We start from the raw sequence: 21,054 nt of genomic DNA, 5'->3' as shown, positions 1-21,054 counted from the left end.
TGGAAATATTGCTCCTAGTAAAGCCCATTTTGGTTCCCATACCATTTGCTACTCCATTCATGTACCCCACAGCACCCACTCAGCACCCTATAAAGCACCCACAGTGCCCCCATAGAATATGGTGCCACCAAAGTGCCTCTATACACTATATTGGCACCACAGTGCCCCCCCATACAGTATGATGCCTCCCTACACATTATAAGGCCACAACAGTTCCCACCAAATACAATATAATGTTTCCACCATACATTCCTCCCACAGATCCATAACATAGAGCCTTTCACACAGTATGATGCCCCTCACACACACAGCTCTGCTACATCAACTAACACACAGCTCTAAAGCATCAATACCCACAAACAACTCTTCTACATCAACACACATACATCTCTGCTACATAAACACAAATACATCAAAACACACAACTCTGCTATATCAACACACTGACAGCTCTGCAGCATCTACAAACCTTCACCTCAGCAATATCAAAATAAACTTAGCTCTGCTACATCAAAACACAAAGAGTATATGACTAACATACACATCTTGCCTGTGTTCTGCTCCTCTTCTCTGCTGCCTAGAGAATGTCACAAGACCCAAAGGTCCAGGCAGAACCTTCACCCTTTACATAGTCTAAACTGTGGAGGAAAGATCTGTTGGCTCCCTGCTCCACCATCAAATTCAGCTTTATATGTGTCCTGAGGACATACCCCTGACCTCCCAGGACAGCAGAACAGCAGGACAGCTCCCCAAATTCAAAGCAGTCATGTTGGATCCAAGACAGTTGGGAATTATGACAATATATTGACAGTCAAACATGGTTGTGGTAGTTTAAACAACTTGTCAAAATTCATAGAACCATAAACTCTACTCTATCAGAAAACCTGACGGTAACTATTTGTCTATTAATGAGGGATCTACAGATCAAGCATAGTTGCATAGTGAAAAAAGGGCAAGGATCCAAATGACACAAGCACAAGCAAGCCCACCTCCGTATGACTGGGAAACTAAATGAAGTCCTGTCTTGAATCCCATGGAGATGCTGTGGTAAGACCGTGTAGTTCATAATACTTTTTCACATGAGTGATATAGGCTGTGGAATTAATGGTGCTGTATAAGCGAGTAAAATAATATAAATAAATCTTTATCTTCCATAAATGTGTTCTCTTGTGTTATTTTTATAATACAGTAAAATTATCTGGAGGAATTGAAACCATTAAATGTTAGAAACTGACAAAAATAGAAGAATTTAAGTGAGGGGCAAATACTTTTTCATAACACTGGAGGTGCTGAATGGCACATTTCTTTGGACTAAGACTTCATCAGATTTTTTGGTTTCTACGACTTAAAAATAATAGGCAAGAAGACACACTAAAAATCACTGGACAACAAAAAGAATTTCACATGTTTTGTCCTTTGTAATGCCAATTTCTAATCAATCTTTGTATATAAACCACCCAGTCTTTGTTTGAAGTGATCATTTTCTAACTCTGTATTCTGATTATTAAAATGGGTTATATCGCCACCTACTGATAGTAAAATGTATCACCACTCTACATAAAAAGCAATATACAGTATAAAAAGGTAACAATCATTTGTGGCTACATTATTAATTTTGTACCATAACCATGGAAATTGTGTGAATTTATACATTTAATGAAAATAAAACCAGGTTAGAATATTTATTTGTAAGTATTCATTAGGTATGAATCCATATATGAAAAATTATAGTACATTAGAAATACAATATCTTGTATTCATTATTAATTAAAGATTGTGTGACTATTCTTCAGCATATAGGATCTAGGTTTTCTTTTCTTTTCTACCAAGCATGTACATAACATGCAAGCAACTGCCTGCGGGAGAAATAAATCAAAACTTCATCTGTATATTATTTATCTTTGTTCATTGGAATCTGGTATTGGTTAGTTAGATAAAGTAGCAACACACCTGTTTTTCCTAGAAAACAATAGGAATGAGTGGACCAATTTGGATCGAGTTCACGTTGAATTTCTAAAATTTCTGAATTCAGGCGAATTCGAACACTTTGAGATTCGATTCACGTTTTGCAAAAAAAAAAGCTTTCCAAGCACCATTTCCCGCACTGCTGCAATATCAAAGAGTAGACAAATGTAACTTTGCATTGCTTTACTGGCCATAATGCCCTGCAGCTATGACATCTTACAGATATAATACCTTGTACAGTGGTGGTAAGTACCTGGGCCATCAGAGATCAGTTGTTCCCAGCGGAGAACAGTTTGTACAGCAAAGTTGTTTTTCATTTCCAAAGTCTGGTAGACTCTCTCTCTCTTCTGTAGAGTGTAAGTTTTTATAGTCAGCAAGGTTTTCTCGCTCTTTCTCACTCCTGTAATGTGTAAGCTCCTATGGTCAGCAGGATCCTCCCTTTCTCTCATGTAAAGCGTCAGTTCTTATGATCAGCAGGGTCCTTGCTTTCTCTTCTGTAGAGTAGAGTAGATTGTGAGTTCTTTTTGTCAGCAAGGTTCTCTCTTTTCTGTAGAGTGTAAATTCTTATGGTCAGCAAGGTCTTCTCGCTCTTTCTCTCTCCTATAAAGTGTAACCTCCTATAATGAGGAGGGTCCTCTCTTTCTCTCATGTAAAGCGTCAGTTCTTATGATCAGCAAGGTCTTTGCTTTTTCGAGGATGGTGTCTCATGGATGATCAATGTAGATGAGAGAATTAAAAAAAAAGGCTCATAAAGCATTACCCTAACACGCTGCATATTTGGGAGTTTGCTAATTAGACTTCTTGCCCTTCATTACACATTAGGGTCCTGATCCATCTAGACCGGTGATGTCCACATTGGTCTTGATGAGGGGGCATGCTAAATAGGCCATGGTTTGTGCACTGGGACACATTTATTCTGGAACAGAAAATGGACTTCCCCAAACTGTTCCCATAACATTTAGAAGCATACAATTGTACAAAATGTCATAATTTGCTGAAGCATTCAAATTTTCCTTCAGTAGAACTAAGGGATCTACAGTAGGTCAACCCTGGAAAACAACCCCACAGCATTAGTCCTCCACCAAACTTTAGAGTTGGGGTGAAGTAATTAGGCATCTGAAGTGCGTTCTAAGGTAAACCTTGCACGTAACTGCTCAGCCATGGAGACCCATGCCATGAAGCTTCAGTAGCATAGTTTTAGTGCTGACATCAATGTCAATGGAGGTTTGGACCTCTGGATTTATTGAGCTAGCAGGGCATTTGGCAACTTTGTCACTAGATTTAGGCACAACTCTAAATTAAGTATGGGTCGGATAATGTACACCTCCCAGCGGGTGTGGCCTGCTTCTCTCGGTGGCTGAATGCCTCTGGAATCCAATGCTGCATGTTCAAGTGGTAGGTATTCCAGCTTTTAGGGCTCCTAAAATCCTCTGCTATGGCCCTGATGCTAGATATCACAATATAACTTCAGAAGGACCTACACAATGTCAGGCAGGTATTTTTTTTTATTTATATTTATTTATGATTCAGTGTATATTTCCACAATTCTGTTTTACAAGAATATTGACACAGTGATTGTAACAAATAAAATGTGTTCATGATTCTGAAAATTAATGTTATATATTTGATTTATTCATTCTTTTGGAAAATGTGACATAGTACATGCACAACAAGGTTATTACATTTTTACATGTATTACGTGCATAAATATACAATTATTATTTGTTTATTTTGTATGTACTCATATTGGCATATATATGCATACATATTTGCATTCAAGGAGCAGTCACCACCATCGGGACCACCATTTTATAAATCTATTTCTTATTTTACCAATATTTATTAATAAAAGTTCTTATTAGCTTTATATAGTACCCTTCTCAGTAATTTCATTAGAACTCCTAGCTTTTTGCCCACGTTTCTAACCATCAAATGTAGCCCTTGTTAATTATTATCTTTGCAGAAGGCAACAATCAATCTAGAAACAACTCTAAGCTTTGTTCACACAGTGAAGGATTCATCATCCAGTGGAACCAAACCATTACCAGCAGTCCTCATTAACTGGTGGGTTGTTTTAGGGTTTTCAGATTTTTATTGTGAAGAATATAGTTGCAGTCTGTACTGTACTTGCCATCAAAAATACAGAATAACTTCACAAATACCGCGATGGGGCTCATAACACAAGTGTTAACAGAGCAAAGCAAAAGTCTCATCTGATACAGAGGTAAAATGTATAAGCTTTGGGAACATAAACTGATAATAGCAAGTTAAAATGATACAATGGGCCAATTTTATTATTGCATTTGTCCCTTTTTTGCCTACTTTTAGTGCTTTTTTTCTGTTCTTCATTTGTGTCTTATTCTTCTTTTAATATGCACCTTTTTAAAGCATATTTGATAGATTTTCACCTGTTTTTTTTATGTTCACCAGTCTGGGCAAACTTTAGGTTTTCAAGATGTTTCCACCTTCCTGGAGTGATTTTATATGTACCAGTTATTTTTAGGCAATTTTATGAAACGTTCAGCTTTTTGAGTTGCAAAAAACATTAAAGACAAAAATAAAATCTATTTGTTACTTTGAACAAATTTTATGAAATGCGTTCTCCATTTTGATGAGTTTGGCACAAAAAACATCAGTGATTGCCACAAGACAAAAGAGAAGTGACTTAAAAAAAAACGCAAATGATGAATTGGGCCTTTTAAGTTTTCTTTTAAATTCGCCTACTAGAATGATTATGTTTTGAAAATTTCAGTTTACAAACTAGAAAATCCTGCACAAAGCCCATATTAAATTGTATTCTGATTTTAAAACTTGCATTAAAAGCCAAAAATACATAATACATTTACAGTTTCACTGTCATGGGTAAGCCTACTGTAGCCAGCATTATGTGCGGTACAATAGGTATCCGCTAAGTGTTGTAACAGGCGGGTATTGTGCTGGAATGGAGCCCGATGTTAGTCTGAGCCATACTTCCTGACCATAGTTCAATTCTAACAAGGCATCTCCTGTCACCATCCTATCACTGTACATGCTACTGTTAATATTTTCAGACTGAAATGCAATCTTGTCAACCCCATCAACCACTAAATAGCCAGAAATGCGATGACTGTATGATTCAATTGTAAATTTAAAGACATACACTCCAAGGTATGGCACAAGAAACTTTCCAGTGCTGGGTGCATATGATGAGCCGTAATTTACATATAAATTGTTAAATCTAATTGGTCCAGGAGATGTCATTCCATATGTGTGAGAGGCTGAAAATGCCACCATTGGTGCATACCGGTATGACCCTTTTGAGAAATCTGTAAAACAAATATATATTTAATTAATCAGAAACTCTTCAAATAAATCAGATCAGAATTTGAATCCTTTATTATTCAGCTTTAGCAAAAATGGAGACAATAAGGGCATTGCGAGTTAAAACAAAATAGATTTTCAGATTTCATTTTTCAGAGGACGTTTGGAAAATGAATGTAGCAAGTTGATTAGCTGGTGTTGGAATCTGCTCCGTGTTTTTCCTCCACTACTTTTATTAAATCTACCCCATCATCTTTTTGGGCTGGAAAAATGCTGCTATTGAATCAAATTTATATTACATTTTTAGGAATTCGATGAAGGTGGCAAATCTAAATAATTTGCAATTCAATTTGCACTTACCACCTACATGACCATGACCTCTAGATATATTGCAGAAGATTGTATCAGCCAGAGAAAGCTAACATAATATTAGGTGCAGCCACATGAATTTTCCCATAATGCACTGCAACTATCAATGGTATGGTGCAGCCAATCAAGAGGAACTATCATAACCTGTATGAAAGCAAAGGCAGCAAGAGCAGCTGCCATTTTATGGTTAAACTGGAACATAACATGTGGCAATTCACAAGTAATCCGTAGATATTTGGAAACAAAGCCATAAAATACTTAATAAACATTTCAGTGTAAGAGCACAGCAGTGAAGAACCGATAGCATCCTCCTTCCAACATGCCAGCATACGCCTATTACTTGAAAAAACATCCCTTGAACAGAACTGCGCTGCTAACTACAGAACTGTCTCTAATCTGCCCTTCATTTCTAAACTTCTGGAAGGTTTGGTCAACTCCCGTGTAATCCTCTATCTCCCAGATAACTCTCTTCTTGACCCTTTACAATACGATTTCTGCTCTTTAGACTGTACTGAAACTGCCCTTACTAAAGTTTTTAATGATCTACTAACAGCTTAATGTAATGTTCACTATTCCTTGCTGATTCTCCTGGATCTCTCTATAGCAATCGACACTGTGGACCATCAGCTCCTCCTCACTATGCTCCTCTCTTTCAGCCTGAAAGATACTGCTCTCTCTTGGTTCTTTTACCTCTCTGACTGCTCCTTCACTGTATTTTTTGCTGGCTCCTCTTCCTCTCCTCCTTACTGTCATGGTTGCTCAGGGTTCAGTTCTAGGTCCCCACTTCTCCCTATATATTGCCTCTATTGGACAAACCATCAGCAGATTCCGTTTTCAGTACCATCTATATGCCGATGACTCCTAATTATACATCTTGTCTCCTGACATCACCCGTACATTACTACAATATACCAATGATTGCCTTTCTGCTGTCTCTAACTGTCTGCTGTTTGTTCCCTCTACAATCTCCCCAAACACAATTTTTTGTGTGGTCCACCATTATGCTCCAGCCCGCTTTCTTGGGGCTATACTTGATTCAGATTTTCCTTCAAACTCTACATTTATTAACTCGCTTGTCATCTACACCTTTAAATTCTTTAGAATTCGACTTTTTTCTTACTTTTGACTCTGCAAAAACTCTTACTGTTGCTCTTCTTCATTCTCATCAGGACTATCGTAAATCTCTACTAATCGGTCTCCCTCTTACTAAACCCTCCACTCTCCAATCCATCCTGAATGCAACAGCCAGTATCATATTCATTTCAAATCACTACACCGCTTCTTCTACTCTATGCCAGTTATTGCACTGGTTGCTCATCCGATATAGAGTTAAATATAAACTTATCACTCTCATCCCCAAAGCCCACAACAGTTTGGCATCACCGTACATTTCCTCCCTCATCTCTATCACCCAACACGTGCCCATTCATTCCAATAATTACCTAACACTAACATCTTCAATAATACTAACCTCCCACTCCTGTCTCCAAGACTTCTTGAGAGCTTCACCAATTCTTTGGAATGCACTACTAAGGACAATTTTATTAATCCCCAATACCCACGGTTTTAAGTGAGCCCTAAAAACACACTTCCTTTCTCTGGCCTATCGCCCTATCACCTCACCTCACTTATGTAACTATTCCCATTTAACCCTTCCAAAATTGTCTTTCATATCTGGTTCCTCATAGCATCTGTTTACACACCCTCCATGTACTTATTAGCACTCTGTATCTACACTTGTACAGTTACTGGCTGGTGACTGTTTCATGTAATGTTATTTGAATTATTATTATTTATTTTTAGAGCACCATTGATTCCATGGTGCTGTACATGAGAAGGGGTTACAGACAGGATACAAATATAAAACATGGTGAACAAACTAGCAATGATAGACTGGTACAGAAAGGAGAGGGCCCTGTCCTCGTGGGGGAAGTAGATGGTAGGGTAGGGGGTTGTTGCAGCTTCAGTGGTGGTGGTGAGATTGCAACAGGGACATTGCAGACTGTAAGTCTTCCTGAAGAAGTGGGCTTTCAAGTTTCATCTGAATGTTTCGATTGTTGCGGATAATTGAATGTGTTGAGTCACAGAATTAAATGCCCTATTGATTAAAGTGATGACTGGACCGTACAATACAAGCACTTTTTACCATTTACCTTTCGTGTCTCCCCTATTTCCTCATAGATTCTCCTCTTGTTATGTTTTGAATTAAGTATTTACTCTGTTATGTCTTTATTGTCTGTACAAGTCTCAGAAATGTAAAGCGCTGAGTATTATGTTGGCACTATAGAAATAAAAATTATTATTATTAGTGCTCTTTTTGATGCATTTTTTAAACCATGGCTTAAAAATGGGAGTGAATATGAGATAATCTGCAGTACTTGGTAGTTAAGTATGGAGTTGTAGTGTTCTGCTGTGTATTTTGCTTTCATTCAGCCACTGTTAAAGCAGATATCAGCTGATCAGTGGCAGTGGTGGTGGCTATTTGGGGACCCTATGATTTTATATTGATGGCCTATCCTACAGATAGATTATCAGTATTGGCTCCAGATAACTCCTTTAATAAATAACCAGAAATAACTTAATGGTGCAAGAATTGTCTTACATTTATTTACAAAGAGATTATAAAAATGACACGTTAAAAATAAGAAATATTACATGATGAGTGTCCTTGCGATGGGTAAAACAAGACTTTCTGGCTCACCTAGAATTGTATTTTAGTAAATCAGTATGTCACCTTGGAATGATATCTAACCTCTCTGCTTTTCCAGTCATTGAAAACTGGATTATACATTTAAAAATCTGTCTCAAAAGTGCTGAGCATAAGTGTCAGCACTGAGAAAGAATAGAGCTAGCCATAATTTGATTTATTCCTGCCAGTTTTTGTGATCAAGATGCGGCAGACATAATATAATAACTAAAATGAAGGATCGTTATCATATTTCAACACTTCTGGAGATCCGCCAATAAAGGGGATGAAGCATGGGTTTAAGTAAATCCATTCTGTTATTTGTAAGGTGACAAAACTATGAAATGTACTGATTTTGACAGACTTTGCTCAGAGTAAATAGAATAACTTAAACACTGAGTAAAATTGCAATAGAACCATCACTAAAACCTAAAAAGATGTGCTAACATTCTACCATTATTAATATGGTGCACTCTACTCACATCAGAATTGGATAGTGGTGCCCTAGGCTCATTAGAGCCTGATGAAGATCCTGGTACAGGATCAAAAATACATTTAGTCACATAGAATTTTATATAATTGCCATAGGTTTTATTTCTGTTTTTATTCTTAATTAAGAAATCAGGGGTATCAACCCCTTAATGACCAATAGACATAATTTTACTAACCTGCGATATAAAAGACTAGCGTTCCCCGACAGGTGACAATCCTGTAGCTGTCACCTGTACACTATAGCTGACAACTTGCTGCATCAGCCACGATCAGTGTTGACACTGACCATGGACGTTTAACCCCATAGATTCTGCTGTCAATAGTGACTAGAATCTAAATAGGCAACAGAGTGTGGGGGGCTCCCTCTTTAATCTCATCAGCACCCTGAGATCTTGATTGTGTGGTCCTGATGTTTTCCATTGCAGGTAACGGCCAAATAATGACCTTAGAGTCTGCCGGCTATAGCGGCCTGTTCAGAAGTTATCGAAATTTAGGTTTTTAAAAATAAACTTTTTCATTATTGTCATGCCACTTTCCATTACTTCCTGAAAAGAACTAGAAGGGTTAATGAACTACCTAAAAGCAATTTTAAATACGTTGAGGGGTGCAGTTTTTAAAATGGTATCACTTTTGGATGGTTTCCAACATATAGGACCCCCAAAGTCCCTTCAAGACTGAACAGGTCCCTATAAAAATAAGTTTTTTAAATTTCCTTTAAAAAATTAAAAATTCCTGCTACATTTTTAAACCTTCTAAAATGCTAATAAAATACAACAACACTTTACAACTTGTGCTGATGTAAAGCAGACATGAGGGAAATGTTATTTATTAATGTTTTTGTGTGGTATGACTATTGGGATTAAAAAGATAATCATTCAAAGTTTGAAAATTGCAATTTTTAAAACATTTTTGTCAAATTTCTGATATTTTTATGAATAAACGCAAAACCTATCAACCTAAATTTACCATTCTTATAAAGTATCATGTGTCACAAAAAAACAGTCTCAAAATTAATGAGATGTGTTGAAGCATTCAAGAGTTATTACTACATAAAGTGACACTGGTCAGATTTCAAAAAATTGGTCCAGTCACTAAGGGGGAGGTATTAAAAACTACTGGAAATAAGAACCTCAATTTTCTCCACTGGCTTCTATATGCATTACGGACCCTTATGTAAATACGGCAAGGAACTGGCTAATAGCAATGCTATTCATGGGAGTTCCCTTGTTCCTATATTTTTTCTATAATGAATCACTAGAAAAAAAAGCCTGATTGTGAATTTTCAACTGCATTTGAAACTAGAAGGGTGTTAAACTTTGTGGAGCCCATTGGAAAATGGGGTAAAATTCTCTGTTATCCAACAAGTAGGAATGTTTACAACTAGTGATGTGCGAACGTGCTCGCCGCTGCTCGGTACTTGCCCTTTGATCACGGTGCTCGACAAGCTCAGCGAGTATTTCCGGGTTGCTCAGGGGGGAACTCGGGTCCCCTCCTTGCATGTTTGGCGCTCTTTAGAGAGGCAATGAAAATGCAGGGATTGCCTGTCACACACTGTAATGCCGTAGCCATGTTGGTTGTGGGCATTATAGTGATTGGCTGGCCGCACAGCATCATCAGTTCTATATAAGACCTGGCGCCGCTATGCTTGTCACAGTCTACCCTGTAAACAGGCAGAGTAGGGAGAGGTACTGCTGCTGGGTCAGGGAGAGATTTGCTTGTTTAAAGTTATTATAGGTATTCCACAACATATACTGTATATATCTATACATATATATCTATATATAGATGTATAGATATATATATATTGATATATATATATATATATATATATATATATATCCAGCTGAACTAACAGTCCTTCTGAAGACTAATCCAGCTGCATATATTCAGTGGTGAGAGCAGGAGTTAGGCAGGCAGGCAGTGTATGTGGCAGACTGCAGTGCATATAGCGCAAGAGGTTCCATTGAACGTCCTGTTAATATAGGTATTCCACAATAAATAAATATATGCATATATATATGTATATAGATATATATTCATATCCAGCTGAACTAACAGTCCTTCTGAGGACTAATCCAGCTGCATATAATCAGTGTTAGACAGGCAGGCAGTGTATGAGGCCGACTTCATTGCATATAGCGCATGAAGGTCCACTGAACATCCTGTCTGCTGCTGCTGTAATAATTACAGATATTTGTAGACATAGCCTCAGATATCAGGGGCCAAGGAAATTTTTTTTTTATCTTAATCCTGGTTATTTTCTTAAAAAGCAATCCAGAGTGCACAATTTTTCTGCTCCATTTGCTTGTTCTCACTGCAGAATAAAGCCAGATCTGTTCCATATTTCAGCGATAAAAATCCAGAAATTTGAACTGAACGTGGAAAATATTGGCCTCCTTTTCCATACTGTTGCAGTGTGTTGATCAAGCTATTCACACTAGGTGTCTGTGAAGAATAATATTAGTAAATTACAGGCCTGCTATTTAAAACCATGGTTCTCTGTCAGACATATCACCTACAAGAGTGTTCCAAAATCAGACATTTCTTCTTTTTTCATTTCGTTGCAGTGTGTCGGTCAAGCTATTCACACTAGGTTTCTCAGGAGTGGATATGGATGTCAGACAAATGTATCATCCTCCAAAACTGAGGACTTGACCATGATAGTGAGCACTGATGACGCCATAATTAGCATCACCATCCCGCTTCTCTGTCTTCTGAAACGTTCTCTGCTCACAATTAAAGAGGATGCATTGCAGGTGATTACACAAAGCCCAGCCTCATCTCATCCCAACATGGATTGGGTGACAATGAGGAAGAGGAGGAGGAAGAACAGGAGCTAGTTTCCTGCACTATAGACGGTACTATCTGCACAACTGTCATACAGTCTGTTCAGCGTGGATGGCCTGAGGACAGGGAGGAGGAAGAGGTGGAGGATGAGGAGGGGAGCATGGTCAGTCGTCTTCTTGGTTAGGACACGGAAGTCTTGCCTCTTTGCAGTCTGGCACACATGGCTGAGTTTATGTTATGCTGCCTTTCCCGTGACCCTCGCGTTTTCCAAATTTTGGGTGACAGTCATTACTGTTTGGAGACACTTATAGACCCATGCTACAAGGAGAACTTTCTGTCTCTTATTCTCACGCAGGACAGGCTTAATAAAATGGGGCAGTATGAGAAGGCCCTTGTTGAAGAATTATAGAAAAAATTCCCATCTGAAAACGCTGTTGGCAGAGGTCACAGTTTGTTTGACAATCAAGGAGTACAGACAAGAGAAACACAAATGCAATCCAACAGATTCATGAGAACACTGTAAAAGTTCTGGGACAGTTTTCTCAGACCCTCCCATCGCACAGGCACTGAGACGCGGGGTACTCTCACAAGGAGGGAAAAGTTTCAGAAGATGGTGAGGGAGTACCTTGCCGACCCTACCAACGTCCTCTGTGATTCCTCTGTGCCTTATAATTATTGGGTATCCTAGCTGGACACGTGGCATGAACCCAAAATTCTGTGTTCCAAAGCCAGTGCACTAATCACTGAGCTATCAACTCAGTTGTAAAAACCTAGGAGTTCAATTTGGTTCAAATGATGTTTGATTTTAATGTGTGAGTCTGATGTGTGACTTTCTTCAAACATCAGAATCAGAATCACAATGACTTTTAGTCTCCCTGAGTATTTTCATGGATGATCTCATAAGGCAAGAAAAGCTATCAGCTAATATCACTTTATTGGATAGCTCAATGGTAAGGCATCAGCCTCTGAAACTACAGTGTTAAGAGTTCAAATCCTGATAGGAATATAACTTTTTTTTTTAATTATGACTATTTAGCACACAAACTACAGGGGTGTTTTACTTTTATTATCTGACACTCTGATTATTATCTGACGCTCTGATTGTCATCCTGACGTGTTAAGAGTTTCAGACATTCTGTCTATTTGCATGGTAAATTACATAGCCAAAGTAAATTGGGAGGCAATAATTTACTACATATCTATTTCCAAGTGACTTTATGTTTGCTAAATTTCTTAAAGGGGTCTAATGATAAAATGTCTTTATTGCAAATTTTTATTTCCATCTACCCAAGTACTGGCTGCAAACTCCCAATTTACTTTTGCTATGTAATTTACCATGCAAATAGACAGCTTGTCTGAAACTCTCAACACATCAGGATGACAATCAGAGTGTCAGATATTAAAAGTAAAACACCCCTGTAGTTTGTGTGCTTAATAGCCATAATAATAAAAAAAAAAAAACTTATTCCTATCAGGATTTGATCTCTAACACTGTAGTTTCAGAGACTGATGCCTTAACATTAAGACATCCAGTCAAGTGATACAAACCAATAGCTTTTCTTGTCTTATGAGATCAACCATGAAAATACTCAGGGTGACTATAAAAGTCATTGTGATTCTGATTCTGATGTTTGAAGAAAGTCACACATCAGACTCTCACATCAAAATCAAACATCATTTGAATTTGGCTTGCTTGCAGTCTGTGCATAAGTCCCAATGAGTTTTAGACAAGTTTGCACTGAAAATCATATAACCATATAGAACTCCTAGGTCTCTACAGCTGAGTTTATAGTTCAGTGATTAGTGCACTGGCTTTGGGACACAGAATTTTGGGTTTAAGTCCCATCAGCAAACAGTTACTTTTTTTTTATTATTATTACAGTTGTAAAAGTCACTTGTCAAAGCCACTTGTCAGAATCACTCGTCAAAATCACTTGTCAGAATCATTTGTCAGAATCACTTGTCAAAATCACTTGTCAGAATCACTTGTCAGAATCACTCATCAAAATCACTTGTCAGAATCACTCATCAAAATCACTTGTCAGAATCACTCATCAAAATCACTCGTCAAAATCACTTATCAGAATCACTCATCAAAATCACTTGTCAGAATCACTCATCAAAATCACTGGTCAGAATCACTTATCAAAATCAGTTCTCAGACAGGGTATTTAGCCTCAAACTGACATCATTCTGATGTTTGATTTTGATATCTGATCATGTCCTAAAATGGACACTGTACTGGCCTTATCTGGTAAATGTGTGTAAGTAAGCTGGAGAACAAAATAGCTTGTTCAATAAAACAAAGAGGTCATGGGCTGGAGACTAGAGAACGTGAGAAGGAGCATGTGAAGATGTTCTAGTTGGTCACTTAGTATACTTTTTTAGGATCCGTAGACAAAAGCTGCCATTGAGATATTGTCTAGCACGTTTTGGAGAAAGTCTCAGGAGTGTGTAGTGGCTCTGGACTGAGTATCTTGTCAGTCTTGGGAGGAGTTAATTGCAGGTAGACTGCCACAGCTTTAAGATAGATGTCAGGTCAGGATGGATCCAACATGGTCTGATAGTACAAAACAACAGCTCTGCGGAGATTGCCACTGGTCCTAATTGTAGCTGTGTAGGATGTAAGCCTCTAGTGAACTAAAAGTAATTGGCAAAAAAGTCATTTAAGATAGAGTTCAAAGAATTAGAGCCAGGTGTAAATGAGACCATCCCTCTATTTACCTCATTATCATCTAACAGTTCAGTCCAGTAACATACCTTCTGGACTATTATTGTTACCCTGTAAGGTTCCAGAGAGCAGTGTAAATGTAAAATGGACAAGACACTGAATTAACTTTGTCCTATTCTATTTGATTTTGTTTAAGCTATATTCTAAAATATTCAAGAATTCTGCATCAACATGAGTGAATAGCAACTTTACAGCATAGTAATGCCACCAGTGTACAACTATCAAGCATTTGTATCCAAAATTGTGACCTGAAACCTTTAAGAACGTTGTACCATTGTGTTTAAAAGGTAAAAAGTAAAACATATTTTTTTTATACCAATTTTAGTCTGTAACTGTTTATTGAAAGGGAAAACAGTGACCAGGATCTTTCAAAAAAATTGCCTCCAATTCATCCATACTTTCTATTATCATCTTTTTTGTCTGCGTTATATACAGTATTTCACACAGTTAAAATAGAGAAACTAATACAGTACTTGCCTAGTGACTGAGTATTGTCATCTGACATCTTTACACTACAATTTACTCCTCCAAAAGGATGGCGACAGGCGCATGTATAGCCTTTGACATCGTTAATGCATGTTCCTCCATTTAAACAAGGTCCACTGTTGCAACTAAAATATTCATCTAGAAGAAAAATAGCAGACTATATTGATTTTTGTCATACTTAGTATGTTTAGCATATAGCCTCCTCCTAATTATGGTACAGTTAGGTCCATATATATTTGGACAGAGACAACATTTTTCGAATTTTGGTTCTAGACATTACCACAATGAATTTTAAACAAAACAATTCAGATGCAGTTGAAGTTCAGACTTTCAGATTTCATTTGAGGGTATCCACATTAAAATTGGATGAAGGGTTTAGGAGTTTCAGCTCCTTAATATGTGCCACACTGTTTTTAAAGGGACCAAAAGTAATTGGACAGATTAAATAATTGTAAATAAAATGTTCATTTCTAGTACTTGGTTGAAAACCCTTTGTTGGCAATGACTGCCTGAAGTCTTGAACTCATGGACATCACCAGACGCTGTGTTTCCTCTTTTTTGATGCTCTGCCAGGCCTTCACTGTGGTGGTTTTCAGTTGCTGTTTGTTTGTGGGTTCTTTCTGTCTGAAGTTTAGTCTTTAACAAGTGAAATGCATGCTCAATTGGGTTGAGATCAGGTGACTGACTTGGCCATTCAAGAATATTCCACTTCTTTGCTTTAATAAACTCCTGGGTTGCTTTGGCTTTATGTTTTGGGTCATTGTCCATCTGTAGTATGAAACGACGACCAATCAGTTTGGCTGCATTTGGCTGGATCTAAGCACACAGTATGGCTCTGAATACATCAGAATTCATTTGGCTGCTTCTGTCCTGTGTCACATCATCAACAAACACTAGTGACCCACTGCCACTGGCAGACATGCATGCCCAAGCCATCACACTGCCTCCACCGTATTTTACAGATGATGTGGTATGCTTTGGATCATGAGCTGTACCACGCCTTCACCATACTTTTCTCTTTAAATCATTCTGGTAGAGGTTGATCTTGGTTTCATCTGTCCAAAGAATGTTCTTCCAGAACTGTGCTGGCTTTTTTAGATGTTTTTTAGCAAAGTCCAGTCTAGCCTTTTTTTTCTTGATGCTTATGAGTAGCTTGCACCGTGCAGTGAACCCTCTGTATTTACTTTCATGCAGTCTTCTCTTTATGGTAGATTTGGATTTTGATACGCCTACCTCCTGGAGAGTGTTGTTCACTTGGTTGGCTGTTGTGAAAGGATGTCTCTTCACCATGGAGATTATTCTGCAATCATCCACTACTGTTGTCTTCCATGGGCGCCCAGGTCTTTTTTGCATTGATGAGTTCACCAGTGCTTTCTTTCTTTCTCAGGATGTACCAAACTGTAGATTTTGCCACTCCTCATATTGTAGCAATTTCTCGGATGGGTTTTTTCTGTTTTTGCAGCTTAAGGATGGCTTGTTTCACCTGCATGGAGAGCTCCTTTGACCTCATGTTTACTTCACAGCAAAACCTTCCAAATGCAAGCACCACACCTCAAATCAACTACAGGCCTTTTATCTTCTTAATTGAGAATGACATAACGAAGGGATTGCCCACACCTGTCCATGAAATAGCCTTGGAGTCAATTGTCCAATTACATTTGGACCCTTTAAAAACAGGGTGGCACATGTTAAGGAGCTGAAACTCCTAAACCCTTCATCCAATTTTAATGTGGATACCCTCAAATGAAAGCTGAAAGTCTGAACTTCAACTGCATCTGAATTGTTTTGTTTAAAATTCATTGTGGTAATGTCTAGAACCAAAATTAGAAAAATGTTGTCTCTGTCCAAATATATATGGACCTAACTGTATATAAAATAACCAGTTCTCAATATTCTTAATATTCAAAATATTTTAACTACTTTTCAAAAATATAAAAGCTTTATTAGGCTATGAGGCTATGTGCCCACAATGCAGAAATGCTCCGGATTTTTTTCCTGAGCGTTTCTGCATCTCCCTGGCAGAAAAAACGCATGTGGATTTTACATGCGTTTTTCCTGCCAGGGACATGCGGATGTGAAGCGTTCTTCACATGCATTTCTGCATGCGAGTTGTCAAGTGCTTTCCAAGCGATTTTAGCATCACTTGGAAAGTGCTTGACAACTTGGTCACACTATATAAATCCATGCAAACGGCATGGATTTATACAGTGTGACCTTTAAGAATGTTAAAAAAAAAAAAAAAATCTATACTTACCTTCTGATGGCCCTCGGAGTCTTTATTCGATCCGTCCTGGCTTGCCGGCAGCTCACAGTCCACCGCAATCTGCCGGCAAGCGAAGACAAGCACACCGCGGGCCATCAGAAGGTAAATATAATATTTATTTTTAATTGTATTCTTTTTTACATGTTCTATGGTACCCGGGTCCGGAGGAGAGTCTCCTGTCCTCCAGACCCGGGTACCATCCGCACATTAAAACTCTTGGATTCCGCATGTACAGATGCAGTGATGCGGAATCCAAGTGTTCCAATACAAGTCAATAGCGGCGAAAACGCAGCGCTTCCCCAAAATAATTGGTAGTGCTGCGTTTTTTTCCGCAATGATAACCTGCAGCGCAAGTTTCCTCAGCATGTGCACAGCACATGCGGATTATCATTGGGGAACATGGCAGGCCTTCTACCAAGCATTTTTTAAGTGTTTCTGCAGCGGAATTGCTGCTACGGAAACGCTTAAAAAATGCATAGTGGGCACACAGCCTAAAGAAGATAATTCAATAAAGTAATTGCAGAATTTGGGCTTATGCAGATTTAAAGGGAAACTATTTATATGCTCATGTAACTCTTTCAAATACAAGTTCAGCAATACTTTTACATGGCTTGTCCGTTCCTCTGTTACTGAGAAATTAGCATTTGAATTGATTTGCAAATGAGAATGTAGATCTAAAGCCTATGTCGCTCCAGCTCTATTCCTAGTCTAGTGCAGCTTCCCCATGCTTGACTTACAGCCTCTATACTGTGTGACTTCAGGTAAAGGAGCCATAAGTCAAGCAGGAGGAGGTGGCGCTCGGCAGGAAATAAGGCTGGAGTGACAGAAGCTTCAGATCTACCATATTCATTTGCATATCAATTCAGACTCTTATTTCTCAGTAATAGAGGAACATGTAAAGGTATTGCTGCACCTGTATGGAAAGAGCTACATGCTCATATAAATAGTTTAGAGTGTGAAACCCAGCTGAAATATTCCCTTATTAGAGATGTGTCCAAAATGCAGGATACTTGCACATAGTTCCTGTAGCTCTTCGTACCAATTAAATTATATGTGCTAAATGTTCCACCATATTGTGCTCTGTATAATGTCCTATTGTATTTTTTTATATAGAGGATACTTAAAGAGAGATTGTCTTCACTCAGATCAGTCCTTAGCTCCAGAAGAGTTCACAATCAATTTTCATATGTCAGAAACATTACTGTCAATTTCATAGGAAGCCAATTATCCTACTAATATAGTTTGCAAGTCTTAGGTTATGTGCACATGACGTGTATTCAGGCAAGTGAAGCCGCAGAGATTTTCAAAAACAAAGATACTGCAAGAAATGACTGTGTTCTTTTCCTAAAGTTTCTTTTTTAGAGATTTTTCGGGTCATTTCAGTAGTACTTTTTGGCCACCACATTTCTTTTGAGAATTTTTTTTACCACATTTCAGACAAATTTTACCTTGGCATTTTCCAGAGGTCTTTTAACTCCATTCAACAATGAAAAAAGTACTACCGGTTATTTAAGTTAAAATGCAGGCAAAATGGTCAAAAATACACTTGGACAACTTGTGAGCCTTCCCATTGACTTGTAATGTAAAGTGTATCTTCAGAGCAGAAAATGACTGAAGAATAGTCTGTTCACTTATTTCAACTGATTGGCATCTTTGGAAAGCTGAAGCGGTTACAAGATGCTTAAAAGCAAGTTGTTTTTACATGGAAATGCATATGCTCATTCTTTTCAGTGCTTAGTGCATTTTCAGGTGGGTTTCAGACCAAACCCACTCAAAATCTGCCTTGAAAAGTTGTCATGTGAACATACCCTTAAAGAAAAGCCCAGTACTTGGTGGAAACCTACTTAAACATTTAAAATTTTATGTAAATGTTGTCCATGGCTGGATTCAAACCTAGGTCAGCAGCCCTGAAAGGACAATATTGCTAGCCACTGTTCAACCGTGCTGTCCTTCAATCTAAATAATACAACATTACTCACCTTGATCTCCAATATCAATGTTTCTCTGACTACGTCCAGTGGCAGATGAAGTTGGGTTGACCATGATCTTTTTAGGTTGAAGTGTCTTCTTTATAGGAGCTTTCATTTGTTTTTGAAGTTTAACTATGTTATTTCTTACATCAGATACTGAATTATCAATGTAGGAAGACAGATTTGACAATACTGTTTCCACCTTTATTTCCACTAATGAACGAATCAACTCCTCAAAGCCATTCTGTAAATGTGTAATATTTAGCTGAGCATCTTTGATTAACCGGGGCACACTGTCATTGACTTTTTTAACAGTGATGAATATGCTTTGGCACAAGACCTTTGCCTCATTGGCTGTTTTATTTAGTTGTGGAATACTTGATGACATTCGGACAGATTTAAACTCAAGGGTCTTAAGTCTTGAGTTGACATCAGATTGGACATTGCCTTTTGAGATTGCCTCATCCTTTTTATTCTTTGGAGAAATCGTAGGGTTAGCAAGGATGAGATTCACCTGGGATTCTATACTTTGCATACGTGATTGGCAACTGTTGGCCTTATTTTCTGAGATTTGCAGTTTCTCCTCCATGTGGGTTATGTTTAGTTGATTTTGCTCTAACAAGACTTGCATGGCATTTATCTTTTGATAAAGTTCAACATAAGTCAACAAGTTGATGCTATTATCATTTGATGCCTTCTTATAATGTTGAGTCTGTTCATTATCCTGTTGACTTGATCCTGATTGGCTAACCAGGTTTTGTAAGGTATTGTTCAACTGAGGAATGGCCAGCATAACCTTTTCCAACTTTTCAATTGTGACGTTATAGTAGAGTTCAACTACATTTTCGATTTCAGATACAGTAGACTTCATAACAAAATTATCCTCGATAGAATCAACAGCATTATTTATTATATCTGTAGTGCTGTTGAATCCATCTTCAGCTACTATGAGACACTCATTAAGGCGTCTTTCAAACATTTGTTCCCGGGCATCCGCTTTGCTACGAAGTTCCTTCTGACCTTTAGCAAGCTCTTCCATTCTAGAAACTAAGTCATTCAGAAATCCTGTAATATTCTTTATCTCATTATGGACTTCAACCATATTTTTCCTATGCTCATCGTCAGATGCCATGCTAAATGGTGCCCCCCTTTCTAATAAAGGTTGTAGTATTTCCATGTCATAACACAAATCACTTATTTGCTCATTCATTTTATCTATCTTGTCATCCAGAGGAAGCACCACATCAGAAACAGTTTTGTTTAACACGTGCATGTTCTCTTCAGCTCCCTTTAACTGCTTCTGAAAATCCTTCTTGCAAGATGAAAATCTGTCTTCACATGCTTTCTCAATTGATTGCTTTTGAAGATCTAACATTATTGTAAGATTATTGATTTTGACGTCTTGTGAATTAATATCATCATACAGTTGGAGCATCATTACATTCTGCTTTTTTAATCTTTCTTGCAAAATAATAAGATATTCAGTTAGATTTTCATCCATGGGACTATTTTCTGCTGAGACCATTAGCTCCTTTGTATGTTCCTCAGTTACCATTTGACTATGAATTTCCTTTATTTTGCTCAATGTGTTATTCAACGACTCAAAATACTCTCTGTTTCTTAATTTCTCACTTTCTAATTCCTTCTCTAGGGCCAAATGCTTTTCCTCCATTTCTTTAAAAGAAGTTGTGCACACAAAAGCTGTATTTTTTAAATTCTCAACTCGATTCTTGAGTTCTACCACATCATCCATCGTTGCCTTCTTGTCTTCTTCTAGTACACACTTTACATGAGTAGAAATAATAGTATGATTCATCGTTTTCACAAATTCTTTTGTCTGTTCAACTTCAAGAGATATTTCAGACATACTTTTGTACATCTGAGCTACCGATTCTTTCATGTCTCCCTGCAGCACAGTCAACTGATCCTTAACAATTTCTTTGATTAATTCCGTTATACTTTTCGTTGTTAAATCTAAAATAAAGGAAAACATTTAAGTTAATTG

General features: G+C 37.8%; 1 protein-coding gene across 1 annotated transcript in view; it reads right to left on the bottom strand.

Annotated features, from left to right (window-relative positions):
- Positions 1-3,547: 3,547 nt before the first annotated feature.
- Positions 3,548-21,054, bottom strand: part of MMRN1 (multimerin 1) — a 381,581-nt gene continuing 364,074 nt past the window's right edge. Inside the window, exons 6-8 of the mRNA XM_073638116.1 lie at positions 19,059-21,023; positions 14,808-14,954; positions 3,548-5,270 (exon numbers count right to left, since the gene is read on the bottom strand). Of these exons, the coding sequence (XP_073494217.1) occupies positions 4,849-5,270; positions 14,808-14,954; positions 19,059-21,023 (2,534 nt within the window). The 3' untranslated portion in view covers positions 3,548-4,848. The remainder of the gene's footprint in view (positions 5,271-14,807; positions 14,955-19,058; positions 21,024-21,054) is intronic.

Source organism: Phyllobates terribilis, unplaced genomic scaffold (genome assembly GCF_046119375.1).
Source record: "Phyllobates terribilis strain yellow unplaced genomic scaffold, ASM4611937v1 Scaffold_1__5_contigs__length_1240528914, whole genome shotgun sequence".
Classification (NCBI taxonomy): domain Eukaryota; kingdom Metazoa; phylum Chordata; class Amphibia; order Anura; family Dendrobatidae; genus Phyllobates; species Phyllobates terribilis.
This window is presented reverse-complemented; position numbering and strand designations above follow the sequence as displayed.